This window comes from Hyalella azteca, unplaced genomic scaffold (assembly GCF_000764305.2).
Source record: "Hyalella azteca isolate HAZT.00-mixed unplaced genomic scaffold, Hazt_2.0.2 contig7305, whole genome shotgun sequence".
NCBI lineage: Eukaryota > Metazoa > Arthropoda > Malacostraca > Amphipoda > Hyalellidae > Hyalella > Hyalella azteca.
The window spans coordinates 4,705-22,906 of NW_025937433.1; the positions used below are offsets into that span (position 1 = coordinate 4,705).

General features: G+C 37.9%; 1 protein-coding gene across 1 annotated transcript; it reads right to left on the bottom strand.

Moving 5' to 3' along the window:
* Nucleotides 1–343: 343 nt before the first annotated feature.
* On the bottom strand, nt 344–13,752 carry LOC108673038. The gene is made up of 7 exons (XM_047881201.1): nt 13,700–13,752; nt 11,803–11,941; nt 11,488–11,661; nt 7,174–11,125; nt 6,680–6,966; nt 5,221–6,348; nt 344–2,425 (listed from the first exon to the last, which is right to left on the bottom strand). Exons 1-7 carry the CDS (start codon nt 13,723–13,725, stop codon nt 2,258–2,260), a joined length of 5,874 nt encoding a protein of 1,957 aa, XP_047737157.1. The 5' UTR covers nt 13,726–13,752; the 3' UTR covers nt 344–2,257.
* Between the last annotated feature and the right edge of the window lie 4,450 nt (nt 13,753–18,202).

Consider the following 18,202-nt stretch of genomic DNA (forward strand, 5'->3'; position numbering starts at 1 on the left):
TAGTGTACCATCTGTAGTGTACCATCTGTAGTGTACCATCTGTGGTGTATCACCTGTAGTGCACCATCTGTATTGTACCATCTGTGGTGTACCACTGCGGTGCACCATCTGTAGTGTACCATCAGTAAATTACCATCTGTAGTGTACCATCTGTCGTGTACCATCTTTATTGTACCATCTGTCGTGTACCATCTGTCGTGTACCATCTGTCGTGTACCATCTTTATTGTACCATCTGTGTGGTTGGAAAGTTTCTCGTACATCCTCCCAGCATCGCGATGTGCTGCCACGAACGAGCGGCGTCGCAGAAACGTCAAAATAAAGTCCAAATTTTTAGAGGAGATTTCTTTTTTTAATTTTAGTATTCTTTCCTTATTTACTAACATGAAAAATGAGGCATTTACAGAATTATTTTTGAACAGCATGCTTCACTGCACGCATAATAATTACAAATAACCAGAGGGTTGTTGCTACTGACCAAGGGACGAAGAGCTAGTGATGAGTGACGAGTCATCGAAACAGCGGTCAGAATTGAACAGGAATCCCCACGTGATTATCACCAACAAATAAATTCATAATAATATTTAATATCATTAAATAAATAACTGAATGAATCTTACCCGTTATCAAAAATAACTATTGTATTTTTAATAATGGTCTAAGTCGTTTCAGTGTTTACATGCACTAAGAAAACCGTCATCACATAATTAATTCCCCTAATTCTGCATCATTGTAATTGATTTCAAAATAAACCTGCACAGTTATACTTGTTGACAATATCAGAATATTTGAACATTTCAGCATGCCAACATTTGCTGAAACATTTGAACATGCTAACATTTGCTGAAACATTTGAACATGCTTACTTCTGTCAAAACATTTGAACATGCTAACTTGTGCTGAAACATTTGAACATGTTCAGTTCGTCTTGCTACGCTCAATACCTGCGTTGTATAACTCGTTATAAATGAACTCCAATAATATTGAGTAAACTAAGAAACGTTCGCTTTAGAAACAGATTACTAGAACTCGTTCCATGTTTCAACATCATCTAAGGAAGAGACTAAATTGTATTAAACTCATATTGAACACTTTGCAATACAGGGATCATGCATGCTCATGCAGAAGATAGTGAAAATAAAAAAACGTCCTTAAAATACATAACAATACTTTGTGGAGGCAGGAAATGTATTAGTGAACATGTATGTATCAGTGAACAGCTTGAACAATATACATCTTTTGGGACAGCGGAAAAGAAAAAAGTTAAATGCTGCCAAAGTGACCATGAAATCATTCACAAAGTTTGTGTTTTAACTTGGAAGATGAAGTTCTAGACTATCTTCTTTGTAAAATGTTGAAAAAGTTCATTGTAAAGTCACGAGCAACTTATAAAGTTAAGCAGAGTAAAAATAAGTGCATCAACACACCTCGGAAATGAAAAAAAAAATAAACATTTACATTGTTAGGGCTAAGTACGCCCACCACGAAGCACGTTTACATGCTACCTCCGCACGACAACGTACCAGCGGATCTTTTAATATAAGCATCCGAAAGCAAAAATTGCAAAAAAACTCGTCAACTGAAAAAGGCGTCTATAGTATCGTATAATAAAACAAGGCATCAAATTTATCAAAGTGTAGACATTTTGATGCGAATCAAAATGTTCGTCATATCGGCAATTATGATAATGTTGCACTCGTGACAAACAGACCGATGTTTTTACACTTTATAACCAAAACTGAATTCTCGTGTCCTAGCGCCAAAACTGCTCAAACCAGAAGTTCTCTGAACTATATTCTGATTCATGAAGAATTAAACATGAAACTAAAATTTAAAAAATAGGTAAACATTACATTCTTTGAAGTCTTCAGAATTATGTTCAATGTAAGTCTGGTACGAGTCACGTCACCCGTTAATTGAATGGACAAATGATAAAAAAAATTCAATGTCCAAATGAACGTTTCCTTTATTAGGAGGTGTTCTTACCAATACGCAAGACATAAAAGATAAACTACTTAATTTTTGCAAAATATATTTTGAACTTTGATACTCGATAGATATTTTGAACTTGCCTTATACTAATAAGTTCAACGCATGAATTTTAAAGGTTAATAGACTTACAACACAATTTAAGAACACTATAATCTTAGCTCGATAATGACTGGAACAAAATTGCAACGAATTTAATTTCAAGAAAATTCCATGCATTTAGTTTTTCAATGAACATGATAATAAAAAAACTGCATGCAGTGAATTTCTTACTCTAGACCCCCAGTTGAGTCTGACGCGAGTTGCCGACAGAGCGCGTCGCCGCGCTCGACAAGTTGACTGCGTTCGTTCCTGAGCGCCGCCACGGCCACCTTCATGGCCATCACCTCCCGCTTCACTTGATTGGGGCTCTCGACGGCTTCTTTATTGAGCTCCACCTGCGTCAAGCACGGGAATTGTCTTCTTTATTGTTGAACAAACGATTAACCTGGCATTAAAGAAGAACTAGTTTATCAAAGAAATGTTTTAATTCTGTTGCGGCGAATCGAGAACAACGGCAATAAGTAAGGATTGTTCACAATTTATTGCATGTATTGCAAATTAATTCACGAATTCAGCTTGTAATATGCGATAAAATAAAGACTTTTATTAGATTGTTTGCAGGTATTCATCTTTTCTAGAATTCAATCACAGTAGAACGTTTAAAATTTAGAACTATAAAAGATTTTCAAATACCCACCCTTGTTACTATTGCCTATTAGCACTATCATTACTGCATAACAACAGCGCCTTTTGCTCAGACAGCCTTCAATAAACACAAGTTTATACCCCGTGGGACAAGTTATTTTTTTAGCTAACAAATTAAGTCAACAACTTGAGTTTGAGATAATGTGGCAAATAATTACCAACGAGTTCCGGTCACAAATAATATTATTGATGTTGCATTTTTTGGTAATAATTAAGTTGAGCATTTTGGTAATCTTTACAAAAGTTTTGAACGGTAGTAGGCTGTAGCATTTGGCAGTAACACGATCTATATTATAGAGAATTGATAAGGATGCAGTGTTGCTTACATTCATTGAGTTGTTTTACTAAACATGTATGCGGGTCTCTTCACCCGCAACTTCAATCCTGTCTAGTACATTTTCAACTGTCGAACGATTGAAATTGTTCTTGAATTATCAAAAAGTAATAAAGGGGCCTTCGATGCCACTGACTCAAAAATACACAAGTGTTATTTTCCTGTATGCTTCTGAGATTCAACTGTTTACCATTGGCCATTTCAAAATTGTATTGATAGAGAAGAAGCGATACTAATATCAAGATAAATTATGGATTTGTGATTGAAATGGAACGGGTCTAGAAATTATTCCTTACGGGACGGGTAAAATGTTCCGCTGCCCGAGGCTGCTTTGTGCTGCTATGCACCCGAATATTTTAGGACTACATCCCTGTGCATTTCCCTCGTGAATAACTTCTAGGAGAAATCAGTACAATTATCTTGTATTCGAAACATCTTAACGAAACTTTGCACCTCGTTCAAAGCTAATTGTATGAAGTAATTATCTTATAGCAGCAAAGCGCATATACGGTCTCAAGCCAGGGGCCGTAAGCAGTTAGGGTCTCGCACGTCATCGTCTCTCGAGTCATTATATACAACGAACAGAGGTCTACTTATGAGGAGCTTACCGATCTTTGAAAGAGCTATTAATGTCTTAACTTCACTCTCCAGCTATCGAAAATGTTAAGATAATTCATATGTCTTAAATCCGACAGTAATTGAACGCAACATTAGAACATAATTTAGAAGAGGATATCAACATACGACTTGAAGTAATGCTTGCTATTCTTAACTAACCAATCTTATAACTGACTCAGTAACTCAACACCTTTTAAATTCGGATAAAAGATTATCAACGACTTCTTAGATTGGTTATTACGCTTTGTTGAGCTGATGACAAACTTTATAGCTTCTTACACTTAGTATACGCTAGTTTCTTCAATATTATGAGGACTTTTGATTAACAAAAAACCCCGGATTGAGATCGACAAAGAAGTAAATCAATACAAGAAACTATTTTACGCCAAACGGCAAAATGAAATATTTCCGGGAACGTTTCCACCGCTGATCGGTAACTGTGTACCAACAAAACATGGACCATATCCAAAAATGATTCATTCTAATTTATATATGACCAATAATAGCTCAAGGTACTCATTCGGCGAAGCAAGGAATTGGGGGCAAGTTTCAGACAAAGACTTTATAGTCTGACAGCGGGCATGTTGGAAACAAAGACGTCGTGTTGACTCTTCAAGCTCCGGACGAGCTTATATTGTCTCTACCCTCACTGACTCATGCCGAACATGGTCTCCAATCGGCAAATATTTTTACTTTCCATGTGATGATCCTTCTCCCTGTGAGATTACCTTTTCTCTGAAATTTTATATAGAACTATAATAAACTATAAAATACTATAATTAATTTATTATTATGAAGTGTGCAACCTTTTTTCATAGACGGCCTGTGAATGATTGTAATAGAATTCCCATGAACTTTTGAGATACGCATGTGAACAACCGACTAATATTGTGAAAATTTCATGTAAAAATTCTATGAACAATTGAGATATAATTTTAAATAACAATAAGAAAACAGGCTTCAAACACCCACAAGCAAACACAAAGAAAACTATGCAAAAAATATCTGACATTCTTTTGATATCAGCTTCACTAGTGAGGTGAACAGTTCCATTAGTATTTGGTATAATAATGAGGTTTTTTCCTCCAAGATCAGTTATCATTTGCATTTTCTACTCATAATTTAAAAGCCGATTTTCTTTGAGCATAAGCGATGCTTGACGATGAACAACTAATTATTCCTTCACTTATAGAGGCATCTATTCACAGCTCAAGTTTGAACATACTTTAAGACACTTCAATAATTTCGATAAATGCTTTGCTAATATATAATTAATTGTTTTGTGTCTTGAATTATATTCATTACTGATGAATGTAATGAATAAGATTTATAATTGATGTTGTGATCGGAATTTTTATTTTCCATCTAAAGTGATTCGGTCAATTTTTTAAAGTTTGCTTTGCTTAGGCGAAAAAGAGAAAAAAAAGATCGTGTTACCTCGCAACTGTGGTATAATGGCAGGATGTTACCTCGCAACTGTTGTATAATGGCAGGATGTTACCTCGCAACTGTTGTATAATGGCAGGATGTTACCTCGGAACTGTTGTGAGAAGTGAGCGTCGAGGCGTCAGTCGCAGGGGCGCAGGCAGAGGGGCGGATGCCGGCCTCCCGCTGCTGAGGCGCGGTGGCATTTAGGGTCGACTCTTTTGAGGGAACATGGCTGAGGGCAGAAGATAATGGACTGGCTGCTGGGTGTGCAGCTTCCGAAGATGCCATCGAGTCTTTGCAAGATGATTCGAGTGAGGCTTTCCTTTGATGTCCAGTATTACGTTTCATATTTTCGTTCGTTGAAATGTTCTCAAATATGTTTTTCATAGCCGATACATGACCGAAAAATGGCGAATTTCGAGATGAATTGTTTCGATGCACTCTATCTGCCGTTGGTTGTGGTTTTGAATCAGTAATGCTGTTGGATGTTTTTGAACCTGGAAAGCTGTGGATTCGTTGCTTACTGGCTTTGCCTGCGTCAGTGAGGGAATGATCTCTTCCATTGTTCGATTTTTTAACTGCTGCTTTCTGTTTGTTCTTTTTCAATTTAAGAGAAGAATATTCAAAACCTTTTTCGATATATTTTTCCTCCTGCTGCACTACAAAATGAGTCGAAAAACTAGGGCTGTGTTGATTTTCAGTTGACGGTCGTTCTTGACTTGATTTCTCAGTTTCAAGACTTGGAGCCAGTGAATCGAATTGTAATGTTTCATGTGACCTAACACTGGATGTACTTTCTGTGTCGTTTGACTCAGTGTGAGAATTTTTCAACACTCTGCTGTTAAGAGTTGTTGTGCTGATATTCGAATCTAGAGCAAATTCTTTGATTGATATTCGTTTGCAGTGATTACCTTCACTTCCCTCAATGGCTTGTTCGGTGCTGCTGTTGGTACCTAAAACTAATGGTCTATTTACGTTGAAATCAAGCTCTCTGACGGCAAACTCATCTGGAGGAATACACAACTCCGCGTCGGATGTATCACGGCTACGACTTGACGGACTTTCTTCTTTGTGGATCAAGTCTTCAGGTCCGGGAGTTTTTAGGACGTCGGGCTGTAGTTTTGTGGGCTTTGAAGGGTACAGGAGCTTAGGACGCTCAGGCTCCGGCGTCACCCTCACCACCTCATCGGAGAGTAGCAGCGTGAGCCTCATCTGCTCGTCTCGAGTCGGCACCTGAAATAGAACCGGATAGGCTGGCATGTATCTATCAGGTTCTAGTAAAATACGAACGGAGAAATATATTAGTTTTATTATTTCTGGTTATGCTGTATTAAAGGATTTTTTTAATTATCGTGATGTACTGAGCGAGTTTTACGGTTTCCTTGTGATGCTAAACCCCTTGCAGAGATGTTAGCTTTTCTCGCGATGTTGATATTGTGGATATTTCAATCATTAAGTACTTTTCAAACTCAAAGCGGAACTGGAAAATAGGAGATGCATTGAAGAAACATGAAAGATGAATAGAGGAGAAGCAATGATACAATAATAATAAAACTTTTTGTACCTGAATGTTGATCCTGTTATGCAGCGCCGGTTGCAAGACGATGTTGAATAGGCCGCTGCTGCTCGGGTGCAGTCCTGGCTGAACCGATGCTCCTTTAAGGCTAATCTTATCTAACACGACTTGCTGGCGATAAGATGTTGCGTTCGGTGTGACCAGGCTGGTCTGTAATTCGCTATCACTTTGTAAATGTTCTTTTGCAGGAAGAACCAGTAAAAAACCGGCGTCGATTCGAATTAGCCTTTTGAAGAACTTTGTACCATTACCCGTGACATCCACCATACACAAACCTGCCGGAGTAGACTCATAAATTTAGTTGATTTCAAACATCGACAAAGGGAAATATTATCATGACAATTTATCTCGTTGCATTGAGTGATTATTTAAGGGATATTACTAGGGGATCATTCTATCATATGCGTGTCAGGCACAGTTAAAAATAAATAAATGTGTTATCCTACCACCATTAAAATTACGAGGTACTTGCTTCTTATCACCTGAGTTTTCGCAGTGAACTGTCGATAGCTGAGAATTTGATGAAGTTTGGGCTTCAGGATGCAAGTTCACAATGGGTAAATCATTTGGTAAATTTTGTTCAATAATTGATTTTTCTGAGCTCGCTTTATTTCTTTCCTCCTTCATTTTGGTTTCCAAAGACCTGCGTTCCCGCAAGTTGTAATTTAATGTTCGAATAGCTGTTGGAATTCGAGATGGGGCAAAACTCGGGCATGACTTTTCCTCTCTCTTATGAATATCAATTCCGTTGTGTGAAGATTCGTTGTCTTGGATTTCGACTGGAAGTTCCTCGGGCCCAGAAAGGCTTTCCCCTGAATCTTCTACGTCCGAATATTCATCTTTATCATTTTGAACAATGTCATTGCTCTCGCTAGCAGAACTGTTAAGCTCATAAAGATTGTCAACAGAGTCGTCCAAGTTAATGTCTGCTTGATGAAGGTATTCGGAGGGTTTCTCATCTTCGCAATCGGTATTGGAAGTTGATTCACCTTCATCCGACGATATGGCGTACAGCCTCTCTTGCACATCATCGTTGAATCGAACCTTTTTAGAACTCAAAGTTTTACCCATGATCTGTTCAAAACTCAACTTTTCTCCGCTTGTTCTAGAAGAATCACTTGCTCCGATTGTTTCTTCCTGCATTCTGCCTCCTGAGACGTCAATTAAAGACGCGTTTGAGGCGTCCGCTCCACGAAATGCTTCTTCTTCGTTTTCCGTTTGCCATTCCTCGTCATTAATAAAGTCGTCATCATCAATGCGGTTCTTTATTTTAATGAATAAATCTCCAACTTCTTCAGCAGCCTTATTTTCTCCTGCTCTCATATAATAGTCTTCAGCTGGGCAAGTTTCTAAATCAAAAACTTTATCTGAGGGATTATTATTATCGAACGTATTTCCCTCGCGATAATTTCTCCCCGTCAGAGCATATGCAGGTTTATTGAATTCATCTTCAGATTTATTCACTGAACTTGCCGTGGATGTTTCCATGCCGGAGTCTTCAAGGCCATGCAGAGTTTTAAGGTCGTATTGACTCTCAGCCCTGTTGGAAATAAGTGAACTTACCTCGTCTTCATGTGATTGGCTTCGAGAGTCGACGCGTTCTACTGAAACATCAGTTATAACCGGGCTCATCTCGGAGGTGAAAGTTTCAGTAAATTTTCGTGTAAAAGTATCAATCAGATCTGTTGAATATCTCCTTGAGTTCGTTTCTATTTCTGCATTAGCTTCTTTCCTTTTGGATGCGTTTTGGGTTGATGTTTCTACTTCCATTTTATCTAAAGTGTAAATACTCTGAGATGAAAAAATTTCAGCATTTCCTGTTTTCTGGTGTACAGTATCCTCAGCTTGGCAAGTCAAGTGTGAGTTAGATGCTTCTGATGCCTGCTGTTTAGTTTCTCCTATGGTTTCCGTAGTAATAAGCTGATCACTCGGATTATTTGTGCAAAGATGCGGAAGATTGGATTGCACGTCGTCATTAATCAATGCTGCAACCGTAAATGCTTTAATCTCGTGGTTTTCAGGATTTAAAGTACTTCCTTTCTTTTCGCCTTCTTCAGGCGTGTTGCGTCGTTCGTCAGTCACGTTATTTGATGGCGTTGTTTGATTACCTTTACTTTTTGATGAATCCCGGTCAGCCACTTCCAACGAGCCAGTTTCCAAGGTTATTGTTCTTTCTTGGGCTAAGGCTGGGTCTTTTTCTGTGATGGACGATAAATCGGCATGCTCATTTTCGGAAATTCTGCCATCGAGGTCCAATTCAAGACTGCGTTCTACGAAATTTTCTCCTAGGTTTGAAATTCCTTCTATTTCTGTGGGTGGTGCGTCAATACGACCTGCCTTGTACTCGCTGCTGTCATTAGACGAGTGCAGGTCTGCATTTACTTCTGGCGGCATTATAGGTTCCGTATTCAAGCGTCCGTCATAGTTCCAAGCAGCAGCTTTGGACGCTGCTCGTGACTGCATGAATTTTATATCTGAGTAAATACTCTCTGCATCTGTTGAATCTTTTGGTTCGATGATTCCAATGACAACAATTGAGGACCTATTTTGATCGAGTGTCTTAATGGGTCTAATTATCTCCTCTAAACTTGAATTATTAACTAATATTGGATCATTTGATGTACATGCAGCATCATCGGCAGTTGCAGCTTTTGAATTAGATAACGATTTATTTTCGAGGAGAACACATTTATCTGAATTACAGAACGCGCTTTCACACGGTTGGACTCCACTTTGAGAGTAAGCACTGTCACCCAATGAGGTTTTGGGGGAGCTGCAATCATGATTAAGAACAGAATAAACTTCTTCGTCGATTGTATTTAACACACCATCTACCTCTTCGTTTGGAGAGCTAGATTTGATTCCATTAGTAGTTGCACTGCATTCTTGCGGATTTTCATGTTGAACAAATTCAGTTCCATTTTTAACATTCTTGTCTAAATTTTCTCTTTCCTTTTCTTTTTCATCGGATATTTCAAGCTCATTTTCCCGTACGTAGTCGTCCGCAGAGTGAACGTGATCAGCGAATGAATTGCCTACGTTCGACGGTGTCAATTGGAAGGTCTCGTAGATGTTTTCATCGTTGTGGGAAGCAAAGTTTATTTGGGGAAATTCAACTTTGGAAATATTACCAGTGCCAAGTGCATCCGAGCCCAGGCCACAAGACTGGGCATCATTTTCCTGGGTTTTTCTTTCTGAACAAAAAGTTTCATCTGAGATTTGTTCTGTATGGACGCTATTCGAATGTTGAAACAACTGAACATGCATTCCTGAATCCGAAATTATATGGCCATTTTCGGGAGCTTCGCCAATTTTTTGTAGGTCTGAATTATTAACTTCTTCTGTAGTCTTTTGCGTTGTCGATTCTTCGGAGGATATGTGTTGTTCTGGTTCTATAACAACGTTCGAATTAGCTAATGTGACACTATGACCAGTTTCGCGCAAAATATCGTTCTCCTGTCTCTGTTGATCTATCAAAATTCCATCATGACACACCATAGTTCCTGAGCAAACCTCATCCGCCACACCAGACAAGTTCAGAATCTGTTCTTCTGGCTGAGAACTGGTCGACGATAGCCACAGCTGTTCATATATTCCTGAATCCTTTGCTTCATATTCTGTTTCCTGTACTCCTCCAATGTCATTTCCTGCTTCTCCTGCTTTCATTTCGTCAGTTTTCCGTTGAGTTGCTTCCTCTCCCGTTGACAAATCTACATTGGAATCAGCCACGAAGGTTTCATATTCGCATTCTTGCCCCTGTTCGTTTCCTCGTTTCTGGACATCCGATGTTGAAACCGGGTCATTGCCAGGATTGGTTTCTTCGTGAGGGATTTTTCCTTGGTCATTAGATTCGAAACTTGTTCCATTTAGACTTTCGTCGACTTCTACTACTTTACCCTCTCTAACATTGGGCAAAGTAACGTCCACGTGGTTGATGTTTTTTTCTGTCAACTTTCCTTCTGCATTTAAATCCCCGTCATTTACTTCACCTTGCACCTTAGGGTTTTCAGATTCTATTCTGTCCAACCGACCCACCCAGTCATCGATTCTCACGGTTGTGGAATAGATCCCTTCATCCTGGTTACCCACATCTTCCAAGCTGTCGATGAAGGTGGTATCAGAAAGCGCATCCAAGGACGACATCTTATTATATCGAGCCTCTTTACTGACCGAGCAGTTCTCGACAAAATTTGCTGACCCAAAAACGACAACATCGTACGCGTTGTCTGTTCGTTCTCTGCTCTGAGTGCTGATAGCCTTCAGGCTAGATTTGTCAGCTGTCTCATTTAATCCTTGATTTGATTTAGCAGGTTTAGTTAACTTTCCCAAATTCAATTGGTCATCACCGCCAGTTGCACCTTTGGTCGAGAGATATTCAGCGTAAATTAAATTTGAATTTGGGTCGTTTATTCTAGCTCCTTCTCCCAGCAAGGCCTGAAATCAAGACGTGGAATTTTTAACATAATTTTCTGCTTATTTCTTTAGCTTGCTTATTGGAAATTGTATATAAAAATGAGTGATTTATTGTAACGCAGCTTTCATAAAATTGTAATCAATTACAAAAGTAGGTAATTAATGTTTTTGCAAACTATAACTACATTTTATATTATAACTATATGACAAAACCATCTTTGATATTTGTTTCATTCTCACTAATTAACTGTTATTAAATGTAGCAAAAAAATAGGATATATCAACATGAAAGTTTTTTAAACGTTATTAAACTTGTCAAGATCGGTCTCTGCTACCAGAATCTGTCCCTTAGTAAAACTGAAACGCAATTAAAGAAATATTACCTCAATCAGCCTCCCTTGGTTGTAAGCGTTATCAAAGATAATGTCAAGTTTATAGTTGTTAGGGCCATGGATGAGGAGCTTGTGACGGTTTTTACTCTCAGGACAACAGTTGAAAACCGTCAAAACTGTTTCGTCGGTGATGAGGTATCGTTTAGGTGCTCCATCATGTTTGCTCTGGAAATTGGTTCCATGTACGCATCACTGAAGTGAAATATTATAGCAGAAACATTTGATTTATCTCACGTTCAACAAAAAATTCCAAGAATAATAGGGAAGATGATTCCGAATCCAACACTTAAGATCAAGTTATTTTACCTCGCGCTTATAAACGTGCAGGAGTCCGGTAGTAACGATGAGAACTTTCAGGGAACGCGACCGGATGACGCCGGAGTTTTTAACGGCTGCCAAGACGGTGACGGTGGCACGCCGCTGTATGTCCTCGAACGACATCTCGCTAAAGACCAACAGAGAACGGGGAATGGGGTTGAGAAAACGAAGAAAACGGGTCAAAGCCACAAAGTGTGTGCAAAACATGGCTGACACGTGCAAATCAACGTTGCGTTGATAAAAAAGCCGTTGAAACACGGAATGTAAGAGGCATGTAAACAATGTGCTTAATAAGAAAGAATTAAGTGGGATGAAAACGGATCGAAGTCTACATCAGGTATTGTGCTAAATAAAGATTTTGTTATTTATTTTGAAAATGTGCAGAAAAATAGTAGTAATTTCTACAAAAAAATTCTTCTCAAGAGCTCATATTCTCATCTGAATAGGCGACAAACTCTGCATTAAATCCTGCTACGATTAGCTATTATAAATCTCATGTTTGATATTCAAATAGGCAAAAAGTGCTACAAGACTTCTGTTTGTTACGTGACATTTTTTCTCCGATCTTTTTACGAAATATATCAGGAGAGACTCCAATATTTAGCAGAAAAGCGACAAGTTGTGGCGCTTTAATAATTCTTTCTGTTATTTTGAACGCTGCCTTTTTTCAGGCTGCATGGATTTTTGGGCAAATTTTAAAAACTGCGCTTCAGCTGGGTCCGAAATAATATATCGTTCTTCAGCAAGATCAGGAATAATATCTCATTTGTTAATTGGTTGCGAATTGAAATGTTGTGCGTCAGTCGTGTCTGAAATAACATATCGTGCGTCAGTCGTGTCTGAAATAACATATCGTGCGTCAGTCGTGTCTGAAATAACAATCTGCTCGGCCTCCTCCATCCCAAGATAGACAGACAGGAGTCTATATCAGCAAAGTGGCAGTCTCATGCAGTAGCAAGAAATATTGATGCTATCACATATTTTATTGACGAGCCTTGTGTCCTTGTGGCTCCTGCATGACATGAAAGCAAATAATCAAATTGTTTATCGTTATTGTACGAGCGGGTAGATGAAAGGTCACTCAATTACCGAGACGAGAAAGAGTGTCAAATGAATTAAATAACGGAAGTCTATTTCTGGCGGAGCCTTCAGCAGAGTTGTTCATGTTCTTTCCATGCTACATGACTGTAGCAAGCTGGTTTGGTTTGACGCTTTATTGTAGGTTGAAAGATACCTTAGAAGAATAATAATAATAATGTTTAAATTAACTACTCAATTGAAACTCATCGTGATATTTTATTTGCATTTTTTACACATATAAATGTTCTGACGTAACTTTTAGGTGTAGAATTCGTTCTCAGTATCAGTTCGCTATCATTTTTGAGGCAACCATTGAGAGTGTCAAGTGCAACACTCGCATCGCTGAATATAAGACGCTTACGTATCATCGACGTACGGACAAGCATTCACTGTTCTGCTGGTCTATATTAATGTTGATATGACAGCGCTGCAATATTGCATGGTTGTGAGAGCTCCTGAGCAAAATGTCATGATAAAGTATCTCAATTCATTGACAAAATTCATATCAAAAAGTGCCAGTAATTCAAATTGAAAAATTGGGTCGATATGATCGAACATTAACGATAAGTAAATATGTAAATCGATAAATTTATTGTACCTCTAGATCACAAACCTTAAGGAAATTTCACATGCAAAGAAAGAAAATAAGTTACATCTGTTTTAATTCGGAAAAACATTTTCGTTATCAATTTGTTACTGAATATACTGTTCATTGCTTGAACGTATTTTGTAGATGGATCAAACTGAGGTAATGTTGCCGTAAGACGAGTCTTCTCTTCTATTTCTTGGATCAACAAATTCTTACCCGTTCTTTTTCTCGCTGGCCGACATCCTGATCCGTTTCTGGTTCTCAGAGTTACATATATAAGGAAAATGTATTTGGGTTCACGTTCACCGCACTCTAAGAAACGTGTCATAGGATGTTTACGTTCCAGTAGGCGAGCAAATTCAAGCCATGAACAAGATATCAGTCACTTCGTCCGATTATATTTTATAGTTACATTTGTTTATTCAATAACATTCAAATCTATTTTGGGTTTTCTAAATCTATTATTTTATGCGTATGTGCAGAGTACGTTCTAGTGAACTTGTTTACACCCGTGCACGCTAATATGTTGAGCTGTGATCGCAGGCGACATATTGCAGCACTGATATGAAATGTAGCTCCGTCGTCCTCAACTTCCTTATCATTCTGTTTAAACTCTACTGATATGATAGATGGAATTGTGCGTATCTCTCAGATAACGCCTTTGCATCCCTTATAATATTACCAGTCGGAAATTTTTCCTTCATTATAGGTTCGCTGTGGTGCCTTTAACAGAATCTTCGGTTATTTTTGTCTGAAGCTCTCTGTGAATGGCCGCAATTCTAACAGCATTGACATTCTAACGCAATGGCAACACATATATTGAACATGACAAGATTCACTAGTAGACTAATATAATAGTGCATATCTTGAACATGGCGATTGGCAAGTGATGTATTGAACATGGCAAGGGATGTATTGGACATGGCAAGGGATGTATTGAACATGGCAAGGGATGTATTGAACATGGCAAGGGATGTATTGAACATGGCAAGGGATGTATTGAACATGGCAAGGGATGTATTGGACATGGCNGGCAAGACGTGTATTGGACATGGCAAGACGTGTATTGGACATGGCAGGACATGTATTGGACATGGCAAGACGTGTATTGGACATGGCAGGACATGTATTGGACATGGCAAGACATGTATTGGACATGGCAAGACATGTATTGGACAGGGCATGATATGGCAAGACGTGTATTGAACTTAGCAAGGCAAGTATTAGACAGAATATGGTCTTATGCTGTGATTAATCTAAATATTAAATTAATGCGATGAATATTTTTAGCTCTCGCTCCAGTGATAATTATTGGATGCTGAGGAAACTTAATGACACTAAATAATAATAATTTTTAACGCTCATTTAGGCAACGCAATTGTATTTAATCTGTGATTCAAATGCCAGCGATGTTTTCAGTGCCATCGGTTTGCTATGGAACATGCGAGCGCTTGGAATGAAAATTCCAGCGTTAAAAAAAACTGTAGCAATGCTCGTTTCTCTTTCAATAAATAACTTACAATAGTTTCCTAATGGAGTTTTGAATTATATTTACAACAAGAGAGTGCTGGTGGTAGTGGTAATCTAGGACCTTATCATTAACCACCTTATTCGTTCAGCCTTCAACTCTTATTTCTGCTTATGCTTGTTTCTCTGCAATCCTGTTCATACTACAAAACTTGCCATTTCTTTATGTTGTATATGAGGAGTCTGTTAGAATATTCATTCGCGGTAATTGGTGCATCATGTGTCTATAATAACTTCTAGAGAACTCTAGTAAATTTGGTAGCCTGCATTCTGCTACCTCGTGAATAACACCTTTGAAGGGTGTTCTATGTGCCTGAAATTAGATAAAACGGTTACTTTGAATTTAGATGTGTAAATAGTATGGATACAATTTATCATATTGATTAAATAATTTTGTGATTTAGGTAACTGTTAAAAGGAAATTATCAGTAACTTGATAGAAACTATCACTAATTATTGGTCTTTGACGACTCTTCATTATCGGGTGAAAATTACTCTTTGCCTCTTCTAAAATGAAACTCCTATAGTAGCTAAAAAAATTTGCACCTATATCCACTCTTTTCCTTCATGCAATTTAGAAATATCATGTTGCACTTCGTGTAAATAAACTATATTTATTGATCTTAATTAACTTGATTTGTTGTGAAAAATATTACCTGTCATTTCTATCTAGACATTACACTGTATTTCTGCTATAGATTTCTGCTTCAGGAATTTCTGCTATAGATCGGCTGCATTGATCTGAATGAATTAATCGGGGCTATTGCAATAGAAAAAATAGATTAGTACTCACTGCAATGAGTGATAGAGAGCGCATTTTCTCGTCCGTCCGTGACGTGAAGTCACGGGCGGACGAATATGACGAGAACCATAGTGTTTATTTTTCGTAAATGAGAAAATGCGCTGAAAACTATAAATATTATCATCCATTAGCTACTACTGCTGCTATACCAGTTACCGTCCATTGTTCGTTAGGTAAAGTGTTCATCGTACATCAGTTGTATGAAGCTTCCTCCACGACGCAGCTGAAAATCTGCGTAGCCGTAAAAAATGAAAATTGATGTGTATACGATTAAACCAAATTTCAATGTAGAATTCAATTCAAAGTAAATAAATATTTAAAAAGAATGAAATTAAAATTGATTGTGCATGAACCATGGGTACATAAAATATAGCATCGTAAACTGAACTGTCGTGAAATTTTTGTTGTATTGCCCACAGACCAAAAAGGTCCGTAGTTCATTCCAGTACGTTACATAGCAATAGAAGTATTCTGTAATTAGTTTTTTATGTATATGGCACTTTACTCACGAATATATTCATTTGATCTTGTCCCTATGCATATATTTTACAATAATGTTACATTATGTTTCAGAATGTTACGTTGAATAAAGATGTATGTAAGTCAGTTCGAGTGTCACCTACGACACGAACTTACCTTTTCTTGTCCGAGACCGAGCACCGGCAGCTGTTTGCAAATATTAGTTATGGTCAAATAAAGATCAATGAAAATTTTTAGCTGGTATTGACTTACAAATTTTCTGCAGCAATCGTAGATCACAAGACGCACGTAATTGTACGCTCCACATCTGCAATTTATACGTTCTGATTCAGAACATCAAAGCAATTGGCTAATGAATACATAATGCCGTCATTATTTAGGAGTATCCGACCACCATTACAATTAGGAATGAGGGAATAGATTGTTTATTGGAAACTGGTTGAAATTGAATCTAAATTTTCACTGTCATGCACGATATAGTAAAGCGAGTGCTAGCTTTCGATGACAAACATACAAGACTCGCGCGCGTCGCCTTTTGTCGACGTGTAGTTTTACGCACGGTCAAAAGCTGAGCATAAAACAGATTTTGATTCTTTTTGGAAGCTGAGCATATTTAAAGCTAGCAAACTTCATGTCCCTACATGTTTTGAGGTAGCGACTTTAAAATACGATAAGACTGTGCTCTATATAATCAATATTCGATTCTTCAATTCAAATTCAGAACAGCACACGAGCGCCGTTACCAATGCGCACTCCACGCAGTATATTTGCACCAAGCTGCTGAACTATAATGGCTAATCTGTGACAATCTCACACTCCTCCCAACACAATGCAATGCTATCTGTCCAGATATCGGCCCATGCTATCGTAAACACTGCGGATCGTTCAACAAAAAAATGCAGCGTTAGCAGGACGTCAGTTCAGGATTAAGGTAAGTTATAAATCCATCAGACATCGTCTGCTATTTTTTATTATTTTTTTTTGCGTCTCTATATAAAGTGAATTTTTTGCTTCGAAAATATCAAACACGGCGGCTCGTTCATAAGTTATTCTAGTTAGTTATAAATTATACTATGATTAGTTGCAATCAAATATAGCTTCAAAATCATATTAAGCCTACTTCTTGATCAGAGTCAGAAATCTCCGTTAACGTTGTCACTATCATCACACATGGCCTCACTGTACTGGCACTATACTCGTATCGTTAGTATAGTGACATTCGCATAGCATCGAAATATTCATCTAGTGAATACAAGAGCAGAGTTGCTACCACGTACCTACCAAGTTAATAAGAACCTAAAGGAGAAATTGGAATAACGTTCACATTTAAATGCTCATTTTTGCGTAATTGCTTTGTATTTGAAAAATAATTGAGTGCATTGTAACTGTTAATGTAACTGTTTATGGAAATAATATACGCTTAAAAATTACTTTTTAAAGACAACACTTCTAAAGAATCCAGTGTCTCCAATGTTACAGATGTACAATGAATTTTTCATTTTATTTTCGACTATTAAAAAAAATAGTTTTTCAATTGTTTCACTTTTTTCCAACCAACTGATCACGCATTCGTCACATGAACACGATTAATTATTCGCCATGCCCATACGATTAATTATTCGTCACGGGCAAGCGATCACTTATTCGCCACGTGTGAGCGATCATCTATTCGCCACATGCACACGATTAGTTATTCGCCATACACATACGATCAATTATTCGCCACATGCGAGTGATCACTTATTCGCCACGTGCACAGGATTAGTTATTCACCATATATATATACGATCGCCTATTCGCCTCCTGCAAACGATCAATTATTCGCCGCAATCGATCAATTATTAGTCAACTATTCGCCAATCAATCAACTATTCGCCACATACAAACGTACACGTATAACTCTCATTGGA